Source organism: Mchenga conophoros, linkage group LG1 (genome assembly GCF_057382185.1).
Source record: "Mchenga conophoros isolate Kocher_MC1m ecotype Shallow Benthic linkage group LG1, M_conophoros_male_GT1.1, whole genome shotgun sequence".
NCBI lineage: Eukaryota > Metazoa > Chordata > Actinopteri > Cichliformes > Cichlidae > Mchenga > Mchenga conophoros.
Window position 1 is genome coordinate 9,437,113 of NC_140526.1, and position 20,682 is coordinate 9,457,794.

Genomic DNA, 20,682 nt, shown 5'->3' on the forward strand with positions numbered 1-20,682 from the left:
CACATATGTTGCCATACCCCCCCATACATACATGACATTGCCTAATGGTGCTGGACACCTGGGGACCTACACGTTGAATTGCAGTCACCAACCAATCATTTGATAGAAAGTAAAACATTTTTAAATGTTTTCTAAGATTTGTTTGAACTTTTATAGTAATATTTAGCTTTTTAAGTGCGATTGGTGAAAACTAGACCTTTGACTGTGCTTTCAGCTATCACAGACTGTTTTCATAGTTTTTTTTTTTTCTATTTTTATAAATGAAATGATTAGTAAAAGCACTGCTTTAATTCCTCAGACCGACACAAAGTCAATTCCAGTACTCTGGGGAGTAGGGCTGTGCGATATGACCAAAATCTCTTATCCCGATATAAGACATCTATCGTCCCGATAACGATATAAATCACAAAAATTTAACATTTTCTGTGAATCTCGGGCAGCTCGACTTGTGTGAAGTGTTTCCAGCTGGGTGTCGTGTACCTGGAGTCGAGTGTTTTAACCGATGCATGTAACGATACATTTTTAGACATAAATTTAATGGCCGCCGTTTTCTTTGAGTATTTATTACACAGCCTGCTGCGGGGAAAAGCCTGTTCTAACGTTTGAGTCTAAGGTTTATTTTTTAGCACCTGACGGGTCTTTTTTTGCTTTTCATCCGTAAATACTCTGCATACTCTTTCACGTGATTCAGTTTATTTTGAAAAGTCTCAACAGGATCTTGAGCTTTATTGTGAAAGGTTTATATGTAAAATAAACAAGCGGACACGCGTTGGTTTTACCGTCGTTGTTGCTAACAACAACGCATAAAAACAGGCGCTTGTCCGTCTGTAGTATATTAAATATAAGAGAAAGAGAGAACTTGAATATAGCCACTACAGTGACCATCAAAACGATGAAAAAATATTGCCGTAAACAGTTTATTTTGCGACACCACGAAACAAACGATAGCGTAAAATGAAACGATAGACGTTTTTATATCGTCATCCGATATATATATGTTATATCGAACAGCCTTACTGGGGAGTCAAAAAGTGGTGTCAGAAGAAAATTCAACATTGCTCCTAAGCAGCTCTGCTCCATTCATATTTTATTCATACATATTGACCAAATTACATTAGAGTACAAAACACAACTGGTTTAAAATGAAGCAGCACTAATGTTAGAGGCAGCAATTGGGAATAAACATGACTGGCAACATTTCAAACACTAGAATAAGCTTGTTGGAGGAAAGTGTTAGACTTCTCTCCAAGTCTCAGCTCTCTGGAAAGCTGCTCTTCTAGGTTATGTAACACCACAGTGATATAGGCAAGTGGGATTATGTGATAAATGGTACCAAGGGTCCTGAAGCTTTCAAGTCAGGCAGGCCAGAGGACTGGGATGTAATTTGATCCTAGAAGGTGAGGCCAGAGGAGGAATTCATTATTTGTTTTTAAATGTGTGCTCTCATCACTTGAAAACAAGGAAGCAGTAGTACTGTTTGCTGTAAAATGAAACCTAGTGGTGCTGTTGGTAAGTGAAACTGCTTGACATCAATGTTCTGTTGAGAATGCATTTGACAGAGGTTAATTTAACTTGACCTATTTTTAGGTATCCTGAATGAAGCCATGGTGACGTGTGTTCTCTAAACCATGAGATTAAAAGTAATTCTTCTGTAATGCAGATTGGAGCTTTTCAGTTTCTGTTTACCCTTAAATGAAACTTAGTGTGTGATTGAGGCTGAAATTTCTCCAGCGTCATTGGAGGGTGGGGCAAAAAAAACCAAACAACTATTTGCATTCTTGGATGTCCAAAAGAAATGAATTGTATGTGGTACCAGCTTGTGTTCTGCATAAAAACCTGCACTTAAGGTTATCAAACTTTTCAGAAGGAAGATGCAAACAGCAGTAACATGTTTGATGTGAAAGAAGGAAGCGAATGAAACTAAATGAAGCCATTCTGTTCACTTTATTTCTGTATTTGAGGTCAGCAGTCTGAAGCTTTCTTTAAGATGAAACCGTCCTTCCAGCTAATGGAAGCATCTTTGTGACAGATGTAATATCAGCATGCTTTTCTGGGGAGAAAAAATTGCTTTGGGGATCTTGTCTTGTCTTTATCTGCCCATAGTGGTAATCAGTTTTCAGTTAGTATTACTTAGAAGTAGAGCAGGGCGATATGGCCAAAAATATTTATCACGATATATATATTTGAAAATTTGCAATAACGATATAACTGACGATATAATTGATGCGAGACAAAATACAACTCCACAACATTACTAGCGCAAAAAGACAACCTTCCATTTATTTTCACTTAAACAAGAAGCTGGTTTTTATGTACATTAAAGCTTTATAAAAATGTAACAGTGCAAATGCAAATTCCTTGCTGAAAGCTGACACATCCTGAGCATAACCATGTATAATATCCACTGAAGTTAAAAAGAAGTGCTTTGCAACATTAAACTGCAGTGTGCAGTACGTATTTTTCGTACCATAAGGTGCACGGGATTATAAGGCATATTAAGCGAAACAAAGCAGTCAGATAAATCAAACTTTATTAAACTCATTCTTCTTGCTTCCTCCACTTCTGTACCATTGATTCATTAATGTTGAATTCTCTGGCAGCTGCTCTATTCCCATTTTGTTGCAGTATATTAATGACTAACCTCATATTGTGGATGGATTATTTCAGTTGTTCTCCTGACTGAAGTTTGGTCCGTTTACAGCATCCTGCCATGCGATTGCATTTGTCTCTAACCATGAAGAACCTTCACATTAACTTTTATAAGTGGAAAAGTGTTAGTGTTCGTCCTCCAGCTTCACTGTTTATGTTATGCTAACATAGCTGTGTCGCTAGCGATTACGTAGCACATCATTATATACCAACTAGTCCAACTTCAGTAACCCTACAAACGTCACTGCTGTTTAGTTTCCTGTCTTCATTTATGTTGGAAGTGATAGCAGAGGTGTACGTTTGAATTTTTTCAGAAATCTCTCAGTCAGAACATGCAATATCATGCTTAGGTAACTAGCGAGCTAACTTCCGCTAGCTTCCTGCTAACTTCTAACTCCGTTAAATGTAATAAATTTTGTTTTCATGGATGCCTGGAAGTTAAACTTCTTAGTTACACCTGGTAAAGCAGCAATGCTGATCGTTTTATTAAAGATGAAAGAATTTAGACAGTTTTTAACTCTCAGTGATGCTGCAGTGTTCGTTTGACCAAAAGCATACGGAGTTTAGGATCCAGATTACTCCCAGATTTAAGAGCATCTTAGTCCGACAAATACGACAATAACGACGGCCGCTTGCATGTTCTGCAAAAAAATGTGCTTTGTCGTGTATCTGACGGACAAACACCAAAACAGTTCCACATCACTGAAGTTGCACCATTTTTACAAACCAATTCTGGTTCATCTGTTTCACTCAATCGGCCATGTGCGTATGAAAACAAAGGCACTGCGCATGCGCGTTTTACTCCCATTCTATCGCGATATTTCATTTTCCTATCGTTGCCTAACATTATACCGGTATTACCGTGAACGGTATAATATGGCCCAGCCCTACTTAGAAGTATCATCTCCCCACAATTTTTCTTTGCATTTTCAGTAACTCGTTCACTTACGAACAGCCAGTTGAGCAGCATTGAGACCCAAGAATAGCAGTTAAATATTAAAGTTTTCATTTATCACAGTTAGAACAATAGTAATATTTTTAGAAATCATCCTACTTGACCCTCTGCTAATGGAACTAGAATTCCTGATTTTAAAAGTGTACTTAATTTCCTAGTCTAATCATTGCTCAAGTTAAATGCCCTATGCTACTTTGATCTAGAATAGGGCATGATGTGCCCCTTTCAGAGTTTGGGGTGTTTCATAAAATTGTCTTAATTAATAAAATAGGAGTGCCTACTTTATAATTAATTATGATTATTGTTATTATTATTTTAAGTAGCCATCTTTTTGTGTTTAGATTAACTGTTAATTTGTACACACAATGTTTTTGTCCAGCAAATCAGGGGTTAGTTTAAGGACATCAAGATGGTATTTGACTAAAGGGGGAGAGAGTTCTGCATTGTAGGTACAGTTAAGTTTCTGAAAACAAGAAATGATGAAGGTGAGGCTCAGTTTCCTTAACTATCAGGTGAGGAGAGCTTGATGTATAAAGCCCCAGTAAGATGACACACACAAGCTCTTTGGAGTGGAATCTAAACAACAGTCAGCAATACCAGCTGTCATATGCTTTTTCTTTACTGGTATCACTGTCTAATATGAATTGGTTAATTTTGGCCTAATGTGTGTCAATTGTCTGCACACAAACTTGTCTCTCCTTATGTGTATGTAGACATGACTGGTCAGTGAAAATGTCAACACACGTGGACAAAGTGACCCATTCCAAGGACAAAAGCTTAGCCCTTACTACTTTCCCCCTTTTTCTTTTAAACGGACATATGCACTGTAGAGGTTCCTGTTGTTTTTACGCTGCCTGACAGTTTACCAAATATAAATGGTTGGCTTTAAACTTAAAACACCACTAGTTATGTTATTTTTGGAAGACTAAAACTCGCATGCTATTTGGAGGAATAACACCCAGATATTACGTGTCTCAGAACACCACCATTAGGCAACTCGTATGCTCTGTCATAATATGAAATTCAGTCAAAAAATTTTATTTATTTATTTTCTATTTTTTTGATTGTACTGATAAGCATGAATTTATTTGCCAAGGGAAGGTCAAGTCTTTGGATCCAGCCTGCTGAGTTGTCTTTAATTTTTGGCCTGCTCACTGCAAAATGTGCATGAATACAGTGCTTGCATCTTCTAAACAATTGTCCTTGCAAAAACTGTTCAAATATTATAATAATTTGCCTGGAGATCATACTCTCATTTGGATTTTCAGCAACTAAAGCTTATATGCAGAAACACTGCTGCTAGTTATATCCTTTTCCTGGCATTACATATTTGCAATGCTACTGTCAGAGGATCCCAGAATGGTTCAACCCAATGAGCGAAATTTTACCTTTTGTTTTTGGCATTAGACTTTTACTAATTACTTTTAGTAATGTATTTTTAACTGTTGTTGCTGTGTGGTGTGTGTGGTTTTTTTTTTTTTTGGTTTTTTTTTTTTTTTAAACACAAATTTTGTGGTGGTTTCTGCATTTTTATTTTCATTCTTTGCCTCTACTTAACTGGTATATGGATTTGGATGCATATGTCCTATATGATATATTATTGTACTGCTGTACTGTCACAAACAACCAGATGGAGTAAGATTTCATGCAGTAATGACTAAACTTTAGATTAAATTTTTTTTTTTTTTTTTTAAATAATGATACCTTATATTTTAAGTTTTATTTCAGTCTGGTATTCTTCCACTATTTTTGACAGCACTGTTTTGTTCTCTACAGGCTACATGAGGAGATTATAGACTTCTATAACTACATCTCCCCACGGCCAGAGGAAGAGAAAATGAGACTGGAGGTGGTGGACAGAATCAAGGAAGTCATCCATGACTTGTGGCCAAGTGCTGAGGTATATTTTATTCTTAAACCCTAACAACTGCAAAAGTTTTCTTTAGGCAGAATGTTGGTTTGGATATTGAGAGATAATAGATTTATTTTTTGGGGGAAAAAATCCACTTGTGGGGTTTGTCAGTGAAAGCACCACTTCAGATTATTAGCTTTAATCTGAAAGCTATCTAATGTCTATTTTACCGTATCTTATTTTATTTTTTGCACAAATAAATGATTTGTAACACAGTGAAAACCTTTAACATGCTTTCTTAAGTGAATTTTAAGGAAGTGCTTGAAAAGGACAGTTTCTGCAAATAGCTTTTATTGCAAAGTACTTTGTGGAGTCAAATGCTGACAGAGACCGAGCTCTATGGCCATACTACCTTTGACACAGTGGTCTCTGTAACTTATACAGGTCCTTCTCAAAAAAATTAGCGTATTGTGATAAAGTGCATTATTTTCTGTAATGTACTGATAAACATTAGACTTTCATATATTTCAGATTCATTACACACAACTGAAGTAGTTCGAGCCTTTTATCGTTTTAATATTGATGATTTTGGCATACAGCTCATGAAAACCCAAATTTCCTATCTCAAAAACTTAGCATATTTCATCCGACCAATAAAAGAAAAGTGTTTTTAATACAAAAAAAGTCAACCTTCAAATAATTATGTTCAGTTATGCACTCAAAACTTGGTCGGGAATCCTTTTGCGGAAATGACTGCTTCAATGCGGCGTGGCATGGAGGCAATCAGCCTGTGGCACTGCTGAGGTGTTATGGAGGCCCAGGATGCTTCGATAGCGGCCTTAAGCTCATCCAGAGTGTATCCCACAGATTCTCTATGGGGTTCAGGTCAGGAGAGTTGGCAGGCCAATTGAGCACAGTAATACCATGGTCAGTAAACCATTTACCAGTGGTTTTGGCACTGTAAGCAGGTGCCAGGTCGTGCTGAAAAATGAAATCTTCATCTCCATAAAGCTTTTCAGCAGATGGAAGCATGAAGTGCTCCAAAATCTCCTGATAGCTAGCTGCATTGACCCTGCCCTTGATAAAACACAGTGGACCAACACCAGCAGCTGACATGGCACCCCAGACCATCACTGACTGTGGGTACTTGACACGGGACTTCAGGCATTTTGGCATTTCCCTCTCCCCAGTCTTCCTCCAGACTCTTGATGGCATCTTGATTTCCGAATGACATGCAAAAGTTGCTTTCATCCGAAAAAAGTACTTTGGACCACTGAGTAACAGTCCAGTGCTGCTTCTCTGTAGCCCAGGTCAGGCGCTTCTGCCGCTGTTTCTGGTTCAAAAGTGGCTTTACCTGGGGAATGCGGCACCAGCCCATTTCCTGCACATACCTGTACACGGTGGCTCTGGATGTTTCTACTCCAGACTCTACTGCTTCCGCAGGTCCCCCAAGGTCTGGAATCGGTCCTTCTCCACAATCTTCCTCAGGGTCCGGTCACCTCTTCTCGTTGTGCAGCGTTTTCTGCCACACTTTTTCCTTCCCACAGACTTCCCACTTAGGTGACTTGATACAGCCCTCTGGGAGCAGCCTATTCGTTCAGAAATTTCTTTCTGTGTCTTACTCGTTTAGAGGACCTTTTCATGATATGCTAATTTTTTGAGATAGGAATTTTGGGTTTTCATTAGCTGTATGCCAAAATCATCAATATTAAAACAATGACAGGCTTGAACTACTTCAGTTGTGTGTAATGAATCTGAAATATATGAAAGTCTAATGTTTATCAGTACATTACAGAAAATAATGAACTTTATCACAATATGCTAATTTTTTTTGAGAAGGACCTGTAACTGTCAGATACCAGTGTTGGTTTACAATACTAATCAGGCTGTTTGTGATGTAGCTAATGGCTACAGGCGTCAGGCTTTTATAAAGCATCCTGTTTTCTGTTATCTCGCTGCTGCACAGTACTGTTTGGGTCATTTTATTACTGCCACCTCAGGCATTATTGTACCCGCTGACTTTGATCCTGCTGATAGAGCAGTGTGCTTCAAAGTGTGTCTGCCCTGGGAATAGCAGCTCCTAAATGAGGAGCACAACACTGTCCCAATTGTGGTCAGCTTTATTTATTTTTTCCCCCCCACCATGAAGTGAACAGGAGCAGCGTTGTCATCAGGTCAGTGTGATGCCTGTTTAATTAGCTTAGATGCCAAGAAGTCCAGCAGTCACGCTGTTGCTGTACCAAATTGAAGTCTTGCCAGGTAAACATGTAGGATTGTCTCATTCAAAAAGCACCAAGAAATGTTAATGGTATGTATGCAATAACTTGGCAGTTATTCACCACACTTAGGCCACAAGTGAAAGTGTTACTGGAGATGCCAAACTGGGATCAAACGAATCTTTTCACCTTCCTAACCACCTATAGTTACCTCACCCTTCACAGAAATCTTCAAGAACTACTATTCATTCATTCATTCGGTCATGGCTCTACACTCAGCTTAATGCTCTACATGTGACAGTCCTGTAAACCAGAGTTTATACTTCTGGGTTATAGTGGAATGTGTAGAGGAGGTTTAAGGGAATTAAATGTGGGCTATGGCTTAATTCTATTTGTGTAGTGCTCTGAGAGAGGTTAAAAGGGAAGGTTGAAGATGTATTTTCATTAACAGAGTGCAGGTTATAAGATTAGTAGCTAAAAAGGCTGTTGTTATTGTAAAAGCTGTTCAATTTGTGTAAGCCTGCCACTAAATCACTGCTATGTTGAGCTGTAAAAATGTATTCATGCACGCTGTAGAACAGGTTTTTGTTGTAGTCAGTTGTAGCGTGGGAAAATCAAGGAAAGCTATCATAGTGCTTGTTTCAGTTTGCCAGCAGGGTAATCTATGTCATGGGTTGTCAGAGCTATAAAGGTGTGTAGGAGTTTAAAGAAACATTGTTATTAAAAAGACCTTTGTGACATGCTTTATCTGCATTTCTTATCCTAAACAAAAAAATATCTACATGTGTGTAACTGCTTGTCCTTTATCTTCAGGTGGAAGTGTTTGGGAGTTTCAGCACTGGTCTTTATCTGCCAACAAGGTGAGCTATGCAGCATTCATCATTTTTGCCAAACTGTAACTGAACTGGCTTATTACCACAGTTACTTAACTCACCTATGGAGAAAGTGCTCTGTCTAGCCAGGCTTTGAGGGTCAAGTGGTTTAGTAATTTTAGCACCACTGATCCTGGAGCTCGTAAAGGATTTACTCAGAGTGGCTCCCCACTGCTGACAGACAACAAGAAGACAACAACACCCCACCCCCCTCAACACACAGGCAGGCATGCCACCTGCATTAGTGAACTCTTAACACCATACTGAGCGCTTTAAAAGGGCTCAGCTGTTCATTAATGCTTTATTTTTCACTGACTGATTTCTTTGACATTTTTGGATCATTTCTAGAGACATGACTGTTTGTATTGAGCTGCCAGAGTAGAGTGTTTTGTGGTCTGCGTGTATATTTTTGTTTGCACGCCTCTTGTTTGTACTGGGTGCTTGTGTGTGACACATGGCACTGCTGACTTAATACACATTGGCTGACTCTTAAAAGGCTCTGTCAGGAGCTGCACATTGCTTTTCCACAAGAGGGAACCAAAGCCATCTGCCATCTATCTGCAGTTATCTAACACACAGGATAGGTTTAAGGTGGACCACTTGTGCGTTTCCTTGGCATTTGTTTTGTGTATGCAGTTAGTGATGGAAGCTCATGCTCAAATTTTGAAATGATGTCACAAGTAATTCTTCTGAGTCACACATTTGGGCTTCACACGTCCACACCCTGCTTGTAATGCTCAGCAGAGACTGGACCACAGTTTGAGAACCCACAGCCTTAAAATTACTTTTGAACTTCGGGGCTAAGACAGGGCAGTATAAGAAAGATGAGGATTATATAAAACTTTTGTGTACTTGATTACAAATTATGGAACAAGTGAACTTCAAATCCAGCTGGTTTATCATATAATACCTGTTGACTGGAGTAGAAAATTTTAGCAAAATCACACCACACTCACTTGTACAGAGGAACAATGTGCAGTGTCTTTATGTGCGACGATAAATTTCAGCTGAAGTTATTTTAGTTGTGCACCTAATGTTAAAGCTGCATTGTTTTTAGTTTAGTGAGGGTCAATATTTTTGTCACATGACAAACTTGAAACTAAATGTTTTGCTGTGAAGATAAACCAGAAATGCTTCTGCGTTGTGTTGGTGTTTTTGAGGGACTCATATAGAAGAGTTGGATTAAAATAACTTTTTTTTCCCTCCTCTTCATTTTCCCCTCTCAACAGTGACATTGACCTGGTAGTTTTTGGGAAGTGGGAGTCACTCCCTCTCTGGACTTTAGAAGAGGCGCTCCGAAAGAAAAACGTCGCAGATGAAAACTCCATCAAAGTTTTGGACAAAGCCACAGTAAGACTTCATTTCCAGTTTTTCTTCTGTGTTTAGAGGTATAAATCTGTAAAGCCACAACCTGTGGAAAAAGCAAACATGGAATCATTGCAAGCTACTAATTATCTGCAATAAATCAGATTCATGTAGAGCAATTCGCCTTAGTTTTCAGTGTCTTCAATTCAGGCAAGCAGCTGTATGAAATCACTGATGACGCTGATAAGCATAGTTGTCTTATTATAGTCAGGCATGTGTACAGACATGCACATGAAGAGAAATGCCAGCATCAGAACTTTGGTATGCTTCAAGTGTTTTGTTGCTACAAATGACAGAGTACATTTCATCCAAACTAAAGTGATGTGGTTCTAGCAGTGGCACAGCATGTAATGATCTTGAAGCTAACATTGTCATTCATATCACATCATTTTTGTTTTTTCAACCAATTCCAAAAGTTTAATTAACAATCTGTGCTTTGTTAATAGATTTTTCCTAACATTTGGGTTTATACCACCTCAGACGATTTAGTAAAAGCCTTTTCTGCTTTGCAACTGTCGCTTATTATGGTTCTTAAAAAGCCTATAAGCAGTTGTAGGGGAATATCAAGTGGATTTTAGTTGAGGATTATCAGTTGTGTATGATTGCATGTGAACCTGTTGTTTTCACACTTACAGACACACTTGGACACAAAGTAGTTTATAGGTGCAGATTTAAAATTATAAATGTCTTTTATAACAAGTGTGAGGGATTCGTATTCTGTGTCACACATGTTCCAGGTTCCCATCATTAAACTGACAGACTCTTACACTGAAGTTAAAGTGGACATCAGCTTCAATGTGACGAGTGGAGTGAAAGCTGCACGTCTCATCAAGGAATTCAAAGAGGTACAGTTTACAGTACAGTTTCTGTTCAGTATGTATGATCCTTTTTTTTGCTCCATGTATTTTTCTGTATTAACACCTGTAAGGCTGAGGTCCCTCTTTTAGAGATGTGTACATTGTTTGAGCACTGTTGTAGTTGATCTTGGACCTTAATCTGTGTGGGATCACCCCGAGGTCTTCCTGAATCCTGAAGATGCTTGCTTTCTCGTGAGGCTACTTTATATAAAAATGTACAATATAATAATCCCTATTGTCTTTATTCTGTAGAAATATCCTGTGCTGCCTTATCTGGTCCTGGTGCTGAAGCAGTTTCTACTGCAACGGGACCTCAATGAGGTTTTTACCGGTGGAATTGGCTCCTACAGTCTCTTTCTCATGGCTGTCAGCTTTCTGCAGGTTGGTTCTGTAGTTTAAACCCAGCCGCCCAATGTTCCGAAACAAAATACAAAGACTACAAAATATAAAAACCCTTACCTGTGAATAAAATGTTCAGAAATTTGCAGTTTGAACTGAGAAACAAGAATTGCAGCTAACTTACTGATTTACAGTACTTCTAACAACCACCTGTACTTTGTTTCCAGCTTCACTACAGGGAGGATGTGTTTGGTCTCAACATCAACATTGGTGTTTTGCTCATTGAATTCTTTGAGCTCTATGGGCGCAACTTCAACTACCTGAAAACAGGCATCAGGATAAAAGACGGCGGGTGCTACGTTGCCAAAGACGAGGTTCAGAAGAACATGTTGGATGGCTACAGGCCCTCCATGCTCTACATTGAGGACCCACTACAGCCAGGTAGAAATTATTCTAATTCCTCAGAGGTGTTGAATCTTAAATTGGTGCAACATGCATATTTAAATGCACAAGCCTTTGCTACACAAACAGTGTGTCGATAAAAAGCAAAGAAAATCCAGTCTGATCTTCAGTATTATATTAGCGTGACTGTAAAAACTGCTGCTCCAGTCTGACTATAATGTCACATACTGCAATTAAGACCTCATTATTTTTTTTGGCTTCAGACTTGCAGAGCCATCTGTGTTATTCTAACCAAATGTAATATATAATGAAGGCGAATAATTATGAAATAGCAGAAACCTTAAAAAGTGCAAGTGGTTAAAGCCATACCTTATCAAAAGATTCAACACAGAACTTAAATGGTAGAAAATGGTGTTGTCATTAAACGGGCAATGTGGAATTGATAATTCTTCATCGTATTGGCGTGTTGGTAATGTTCTCACCTTCTGTCTTGTGTCCAACAGACAATGATGTTGGCCGCAGCTCTTACGGTGCCATGCAAGTGAAGCAGGCGTTTGACTACGCCTACGTGGTGCTCAGCCATGCCGTGTCACCCATCGCCAAATTCTACCCCAACAATGAGAGTGAGAGGTAAGGAACAAATTCAAGAAACTTGCGAGGACTTGTCTAATGCTAATTTAATTTCTTAATACTGAAATTCTCATTCTTTGGACTTAAACAACTGAGACAGTAGAATCAGTGATTGTTTTGGTACAGTCACATTCAGAGCGGAGGGTTATCAGCAAAAACAAGGGCTTCTTACAGTTTATCTTCAGTCTGTGAAATGATATCTACTTTCTTATACTTATTAGTTATTGTAAGAAAAAATTTTGTTGCTTGCATCATTTGATGCACACAAACCCTAATAACATTTGTATTCAGACTGCTGTTTTACTATGTATTTCTCTCGTGTCCTATCACAGCATACTTGGCCGGATCATCCGTGTGACTCAGGAAGTGGATGACTACAGAGAATGGATCCGAAAAAAATGGGGAAGCCCACTCAACAGTATGTTCAGGTTTTCTCATGTGTTTGAAAAAAGTAACTGCAAAGTAACTTTGACCCACTAAAGATCAGCAGTTCACTGTCTGCTGAATGTACTAATAACTCCAGACCAATTGTAGACCAAATGTAATCTTTACAGGCTTAATGTGTTCACTCTGCATTTGTCTTTTCCCGGCTTCTGTAGAAAATGAAGTCACATTGTTTGAATCGCAGCAGCTTGATGAGCGCAACAACAACGTTCCAGATGACGACAATGATCCTGTGGTGGCTGTACTGTCAACTCCTCTCAGCAAAACATCCTCCAACTCTTCTTCCCCGTCACTCCGCTCCTCTCCCTCCTCCTCCCCACTGTCGCCGTCTTCCACATCCTCTACTTCCACCTCAAGTGATGGGGTCAGTCCTGTGGCTGCATACATATTTCAAATATGACATTATTGCAAATATCTGTAACATTTAAAGCTTCCTAAGAAAGATTTATAGGTGACAAAATATTTTGGAAATTATATTTTGTAACAAATTTTGTCCCCCACCCAGGACTCTGATAGTACACCTTGTAAGACTGCCAAACAGCAGCCCAGCCGAGGATCCAGTGCTCACAGAGAAAAGTCTGCTGCTGTCAGCAATCACAGAACACAGAGCCACACTACCAGCACTCCACCTGGAGGCAACAAGGGAGGAAAGGTACTCACAGCTTCACATTAAATTCACACATACATCTCAAGATACCACAGACGTATCAATCTAACTTTTGACTAATTGTGATAGTTGTTAACCTCTTTAAATCAAGGATTTATCTTATTGAGATTTTTCAAACAGATCCAGTTTAAGAGCAAAGATTGAGGAACACATAAGACAAAAAGAAATTATAAAGGTTTATAGGTTGCAAGAGGAACTACAGATGCATAAATATAACATTTTAACATTTCAATTGCAAAATCATAGAATGCAACTTAATGTTTTTTTGCAGTAAATTTGGGCAATATTTAAGAGTAATGGCTAATGTTAGAATGCCCTGTGCTGGTAACTGCTGGATAACTTTGATTTGTATTTATTTTTTCTGGATAATGAAAGATTGCAAAAGAAATGGAGAAGCTTTTCTAGTGTGCTTTTTGTCACATTTCTGCACCATCACTGGCAAGTTACATTGACACTGTACAGCAGGTAAAATATTGAACACATCACCAATTTTCCAAGTAAATGTATTTCTAAAGGTGCTATTGACATGAAATCAACAAAATGTTGGTAACAGCCCATCTAAGCACACATGCAAAGAAATTAAACCATAAGAAATGACATGAGGGGGAAAAAGTGTTGAACACATGAAAAAAAGGGAAGTGCAAAAAGGCATAGCAAGTCATGACTTCAGCTGAAATCTCAGCTCTCGCAAGACCTTTGCAACCTTTTTATTGCAAAACACACAGATGGCATCAGCTACAGAAGAATTTCTAAACTGAAGGTTCCAGTGAGCACTGTTGGGGCTGTAATCCTGAAGTGGAAAGAACATCATTTCACCATAAACCAGGTGCTCCTGCAAGATTTCAGACAGAAGTGAAAAGAATTGTTACAAGAGTTGTCCAAAAGCCAATGACCACAGAGCTACAGCAGGTACAGTTGTTTCAAAGAAAACAATAAGTATTTTAATGCCATAGTGCACACCATGTCTGGAGGTCAAAAGGCACTGCATATTGCCCCCCCAAATACCGCACAAACAGTGAAGTACAAATCAGTTGAGCATCATGATATAGGGCTGGGCTTTTGTTTTGTTTTTTTGTTGTTGTTTTTTTTTTTTTGGGGGGGGTCTTCAGCATATGGGACTGGAATGCTTCATAGACTTGAAGGAAAGATGAATGGAAAAATATACCGACACATCCTTGATTAAAAATCTGCTGCCATCTACCAGGAGGATGAAGCTGGAACAAGGATGGATGTTTTAGCAAGACGATGATTCCAAACACTGCCAAGGGACCTCTCAATTGATTTCAGAGAAAGTACAGCTGCTACAATGCCCCAGCCAACCTGACCTGAATCCAACTGAAAGTCAGTGTAACAAAACAAAAACAAATAAAACCTCCCAAAAAACTAAAGGTCAGAGTTCATAGAAGGGAACTTTCAGATTTTGAAGACTGTTTGTTTGGACAACTGGGCCAAAATCACACCGCAGGAGGGTCTTGAACAAACAAAGACTTTTGTACAAAGTATTACTTGTTCAGTACTTTATCCCTGTGTCATGTCTCATTATTACACATAATTTATGGACATCAGTGGTTTGATTTCTTTGCATGTGTGCATTGGATGGGTTGTTACCGACATCTGGTGATTTCATCTAAATGGCACCTCTAGAAATATATTGAGTTGAAGTGCTTATTTTACCCGCTGCATGTCTACGGAAATTCCACCACTATTAATAACTAAATGTTTTGTCCTCTGCCTCCAAGGCCAGGATGTCTCGTTCTCACCAAAAGAGTGGCCATCACGGGCAGCAGACCAACTTCTCCGGTGGCAAAAGCCATCCGAGCAACAAGCCGCACCACCACCAGGCCAGCAGCAAGAGGAGGAAAAATGTGCGAGACTCTACACAAGAGGATCTTTACAGATAGGGTTAATTTTGCTAGCATCACCCCAGATCTCCCTTCCTTTTCTGCAACGGACTGTCACATCTTACTTCTGCTGCCAGACTCGAGGCTTGGGAGACTACTAGTATTGAAACATCGTCCAGAACTCTTTCAATCTGGCTTTTCAGGGTGACAAGCAACATCCTCTAGCAGGGAGGAAAAACTCACAAAGAGAATCGTAATTGGAAATGGACATAATTTCATGGACTTGAACTGAAATCACAAAGGGTAAACGGTCAGTTTCCAGCTTCCCAACAGCTTCTTGTAAGGAGTGGGGTTTTTCTTTCCATAGCCAGCACCTACACAATATGCCTCTTGCGCCTCCTGCTGTACAGGAATGGACAGGCCAGGTTTGTGAATCAGCTCTGGAGCAATACCTGGAACTGCTGGCTGGAAAATAGGATCAAAGGTTTTAAAGAGAAATTAAAGTATGCAAATGGCTTAAAATGTACAAAAAAAAGTTATGTTGAACAGAAAATGTGTATGAAGATTTTTTTTTTTTTTTTTTTTTTTTTTAAATGATGGTCACTTACAAATGCAATCAATAAGAGCGGGGAAATAACTTATGCATGATATGTTTTTAGTTGATTTAAATTGTTTTGTTATGTCTAAACAGGTTATAAAAAGATTTGTACAAAAAAACACACAAAATAAGCAAAAAACTGTTAAAAAAAATCACAACTAAGAGGAACCTATTTCGTATGACATTTTTACAGACAATTTGAAGTCGTATAAACATGCACATTTTGCTCCCGCTGCTTTGGGTCCCATTGCCAACAGAAATCATCAGCATCTAGTTTTTCTCCTGTTTGCTTTCTGAGTGTGCTACAGTGTTAACAGTTAGCCCTGAGTGAGCCTTTGCTCACAATACAGCCCTATAGATGAGCAGAGGGAGCTCGAGTTCTCTTATCCAGCTCAGTCGCATCAGTGTAGAGGCTTTAAGACTACAGGTTTGAAACGTATAGGGCGATAATGGGTTTTATTGGGGGGAGGGGGGACAAAAAAAACAACAAAATCCTACACTTGAAAACGTGTCATCAATGCGATAATAATCTGTTTCTCTGATAATTTACAAACTACAAAATCATTTGTATTTGTTAAATGTATTTATTTTTTTATTAATTGTATGAACATAGTATGGATCTATGTGTTTAACATTAGAGCCCATATCTTTGAGTCCTATATTTGAAATGGGATAAGTTGTTGGGAGGTGGGTTGGGGTCGGGCATGTTAGGATACAGGAAGATGCCACCTTTTTATTGTTGTACTACTACTACTTTTTTTTTTTTTTTTTTTTTCTCTCTCTTGTTCCACTGACAGTTGAGTGACCAAGGTACTTTGAACAATTTAAGACCATTTTACAAGTCATGTGGTGAGAATTTTCTATTCATGTGGCTGGTCTACCTAGTTTAAGAGAGACTATTTGTTTTACGGTTTATAAATCAACAGAACACTTCTGTCATTGCAGTACAGCAACTAACCTGTAGATGGAGTTATTGCTCCAAGTCTTAATCCACAGAGTTTGGGCTTGTATACTGCATTTGGGGTTTTTTTTCCCCCTTTTTTTTTTTTTTTTTTTTTTTTTTTTTTTTTTTTTTTTTTTTGGGTTTGTGTGCGATTGTGATTGACATAAGCTTGGTGTCTTATCTGAATAGGCAGCTGCACATAGCAAACTTTCAACTTAAACAGTTTTTCTAGGAGGGAGTCTCACACCGAAGCACAGTGCAGTCCCCTCGTCATCTACCTTTCTCAGATGTGACAAGAATCACCCACAGTAAAACAAGTAGCCAGCAATAACCACCACCTCACGTTATAGAATGCTACTCCACAATGACTACTGTAGCGACACAATGTTATGCTCACCACCGAGCTATGTTATGTTTAGATGGAGCAGGATCAGGACACTTTTAAGTCAACTTACTGTTATTTGGTGTTGAATTATTAAAAAAAAAAAAAAAAAACAACACAAAAAAACACACAAAAAAAACCTAGTTCCACTACCCTTCCAACACCTCACTCATCCTCAAGTACTACAGCTGAGGTTTAAAAATGCAGTATAACAGCGCTGGTCTTGTGGTCGACAGACAAGGAGAAAGGTGAATCAAGTTGTGCCATCTGAATGTCCACTGACCATGTTTCTTCACAGCAGGAAAGCTTTGACCCCAACTGTACTCATTTGAAATGTTTTTCTGCAGCTATTACAATCCATGCAATAAAAACCATATCATTAAACCATATGTTGAGACAAGTTTCTGGTCTGCCTTTGACTTTTATTTTGAATTGTCTGTCTCTTTGTTGACTAAATTAAATAATTGTAAGGTCACTTAAAATGAAAAGCAGCATTGTGTTGGGGTGTGAGAGGGACATCTCCAGAGGGGAGCTCATCTGAAAGTCTCCAAGAGCATGAAATGAACCAGTGGTGGAAGTTGATCCAGTGCAAATACTCCTGTATTTGACTGAAATTCTTTTATTTTGCATGCAAATATTGTATGTAACTCATACTCCATTGTTTCAGTGATTAAAGCTTTAAAATGTATAAACCCTACTAAAAATGTATTGAAAACTTAAACCACAAGGTGGCAGCATCTTACCAAAAGGTTTTATTGTAGGCAACTACGCTAACCAGCATTGCATTCTGTGCAAGTTTGAAATTACAGTCTTGAAAGACGTTTTTATGGTGGTTTTAACAAAACTGCACAGACGTTTCTAGTGTTCTCAATAAGTACGATGACAGAAATATAAATGCAGTACAGATATTAAGTTAACATCAAAGATAATTGCAGCCACCGTAAGCAAAAATAGTTTTAAACTCTTGTGCAAAACTACTCTTCACACAATACATCTCTCTTAGTTCATAGGACTCTCCTGCATGAGCCTCAAAATAGTAGCCAATGCTTTCTATACTATATTTAACCGGGTCTGTGGTCTCCCCCCTGCCTTTTTTGGGGCTCCCATCTTTGCCCAATGTTGAAAAAAGTCTGGTTAACGCCCCTGGTGTGTGACAGTGATGGAGGAGGGGCGTGCTCGCTTGGCGCAACGCGCGCACGGGCAATTGAAGAGTAGAGAAGAGGCGCACGGGGACCACGCACTCAATGAGCACTTACCGGTTCGTTTATGTACGATTTATTTCCCGGAAGACCTTTAAGTCTCTCAGGTAAGATGCTAAACTCTTGTTTGATTTAAAAAACTAAAAACAAAAACGACCCTTCCTGACACATTAACACCTGCATGCTCAAGAGAAGGGTAACTGGTTGCACGGGGGGAAAACGGTTAACACAAGGATGTCTCAGCGGAAAACTTTCCATCTCTGGCAACACCTTTTCATTTAAGTCGAGGTTTATATATATATATATATGTGTGTGTGTAAATTTGTCGAAGTCTAAAGTTAAATAAAATGACACTTTTCTTGATCTCCGCATCGATTTTCCTTGACGCATTTTTACCTGCCTGCTCTTGTCATCCAGACTGCAAGAAGTTGAATTGGTGTGTTTCGGAAATGAAGCTACTCACTCCTGACTCGATCTAAGCGACCTGCCTTTGAGAGTTAGAGCTTCAAATGTTAATATTGAAATCCTCTTTGTCACATATTTAGTGCGAGTTTGTTCGAGTTGTAGGTGGAGAAACTGTCTGAAACTGTGAGAAATCAGAAAGTGGATTTATCCCTTGTTCTAAACGGGCTTTCGGTCTGCCATGCGTTTGTGTCAAATGTGTATCTCCTTGTATGTCACCGGGTAATGACTGGTAGTGTTTCTCACTCATTTATTGAGCGCACCCATCCAAATATAACCAGTTTATTTACTTCGGCATGGATTAAACTCTACCAGTGATCCTGTGATGTCTTTTCTCCGTGCTCTGGTGTTCTTCAAACCAACAAGGGCATTTTAGGGAAGGTAAAATTGTTTTTAATAAGTAAGTTGCTTTTTGGCAGGCTGGATGTTGCTGATTTAAAATAGTTTTATCTCTTCAAATCTCTTCCTACAACATATGGTCCCCGTTTCTACCACGAATAGTGCCCCCGTCAGTGCCTGTATACTCATTTCAGAGTGAAACTGGCTTTAGTCCTTTAGTAACTGGAGCACAACACAGTGCGTGCTTCAGAAGGCGCTTTACTGTTTGAGTTTAAAATCGAAATTGAATTTGATTTATTTACAAATCAGTTTAAAATGATCTAATATTAAATGACGTTATCTGCACTTTTTAATTAGTGGTCATTAAAACAACAGTTGTGGAGCTGTGCTGCGAGATCCCAGAGAAAGCAGCATGAGTCATTTTTAATGAAATCAAAATAACTAACCATCCGATTTTAATAATATTTTAACTTCTCACACAGTGTTTGTCCATTTTTTTAGATATCCATCTATGAGCTCAGATTTCATTTAAGTGGATTTAAAATGACCTTAAATTGATTTTAATAATATATTCACAATACAGAAAAACGTTGATTCCTATATCTCACTGACAACAGTTTTCCCGGGGGCTTCTTTATTTTTGCAGGAAATGGTCCGTGTATTATTTGGGTGCATCACAGTGAGTGTGAGGTGGTTTTATTATTATCTTAAAGTTAGACATATTAAGAGCTATTTTTGTTGTTGTGAAGTTCAGTCTGTTTCCTAAATAGAAAGCAACCGCACATTGTCAGCCCATGTATTTATTGAGCCAGCAGTGTGCATAATTTTGCCTGAATGTAATGTTACAGCATAGGTGATGTGATCTCTGAAAGCAGAACATACAGGACATAGTTTTAAGGGATTATAATGGTCGGCTGATGTATAGCTTTTCAGGCAAATCTGTTTATGTGCACACAGTCCACTCGCTTGCTTTGGTCTGAATAGAAGATTAGACATCAGCTGAACAGCTTACATACACAACTCGCAATATATGGCTTCACTTGAAATCGGTTTTTGTGATAACTTATTGCAAATAGTTTGAGAAATGATATGTAAACTCCATCACATCTGAGTATTTAATGTTGCACTTCCTCAGCTGTTACTTTCCGTAAAGTGAAGCTGCAGCGAAGTCATTTCTTGGCATCGGCAGGTAGTTTAAACTGTGGATGAAGGCCATATTACTTCTCCTAAGAGCCAGGAAGAGATTGTGTAGCTGTACAAGTGACTTCTGAAAACACCAATTGGCTTTGTGTTTCTTCTCTACAAAGCTGTTCTGGTGATAAACTCTTTACATGGCTTAAAAGCTTTTTTTTTGTTTACGCTGTAATGATGTGTAAACCCAAGAACCGAATGACATGTGCATTCCTGCTATCATATTCTGGGTACATGGATAGGCTAATTCTCATGTTTCTGCTTGTTTGAGCCTACTCACTGTTACTGACTCCATCGGGATAAGAGACATAGCTTCTGTGGGGCGGCTGTGTATCACTTGCTTGATTACTAATCTGATCCCTTTTCCAATTCTCATAAGTACAGGCGGCTTATGGATTGACCACTTGCTGTTATTTTTAATGACATCACTTTGTTTTAATTTAATCTAGGCAGTGAAAAACATTGAAGCCTAAAATGGT

The 20,682-nt window shown here is 38.7% G+C and overlaps 2 protein-coding genes across 3 annotated transcripts in view; both read left to right on the forward strand.

Moving 5' to 3' along the window:
* The window catches only part of tent4b (terminal nucleotidyltransferase 4B), a 28,719-nt gene extending 11,318 nt beyond the window's left edge, over window positions 1-17,401 (forward strand). Inside the window, exons 2-12 of the mRNA XM_085251020.1 lie at window positions 5,381-5,504; window positions 8,486-8,532; window positions 9,774-9,894; window positions 10,647-10,754; window positions 11,019-11,147; window positions 11,333-11,546; window positions 12,011-12,137; window positions 12,470-12,555; window positions 12,737-12,945; window positions 13,087-13,233; window positions 14,988-17,401. Of these exons, the coding sequence (XP_085107146.1) occupies window positions 5,381-5,504; window positions 8,486-8,532; window positions 9,774-9,894; window positions 10,647-10,754; window positions 11,019-11,147; window positions 11,333-11,546; window positions 12,011-12,137; window positions 12,470-12,555; window positions 12,737-12,945; window positions 13,087-13,233; window positions 14,988-15,149 (1,474 nt within the window). The 3' untranslated portion in view covers window positions 15,150-17,401. The remainder of the gene's footprint in view (window positions 1-5,380; window positions 5,505-8,485; window positions 8,533-9,773; window positions 9,895-10,646; window positions 10,755-11,018; window positions 11,148-11,332; window positions 11,547-12,010; window positions 12,138-12,469; window positions 12,556-12,736; window positions 12,946-13,086; window positions 13,234-14,987) is intronic.
* A 793-nt stretch (window positions 17,402-18,194) lies between these two features.
* Window positions 18,195-20,682, forward strand: part of adcy7 (adenylate cyclase 7) — a 63,229-nt gene continuing 60,741 nt past the window's right edge. For both annotated transcript variants that reach the window (XM_085251128.1, XM_085251208.1), the window contains exon 1: window positions 18,195-18,318. The gene's annotated coding sequence lies outside the window, so the exon portion shown is untranslated. The remainder of the gene's footprint in view (window positions 18,319-20,682) is intronic.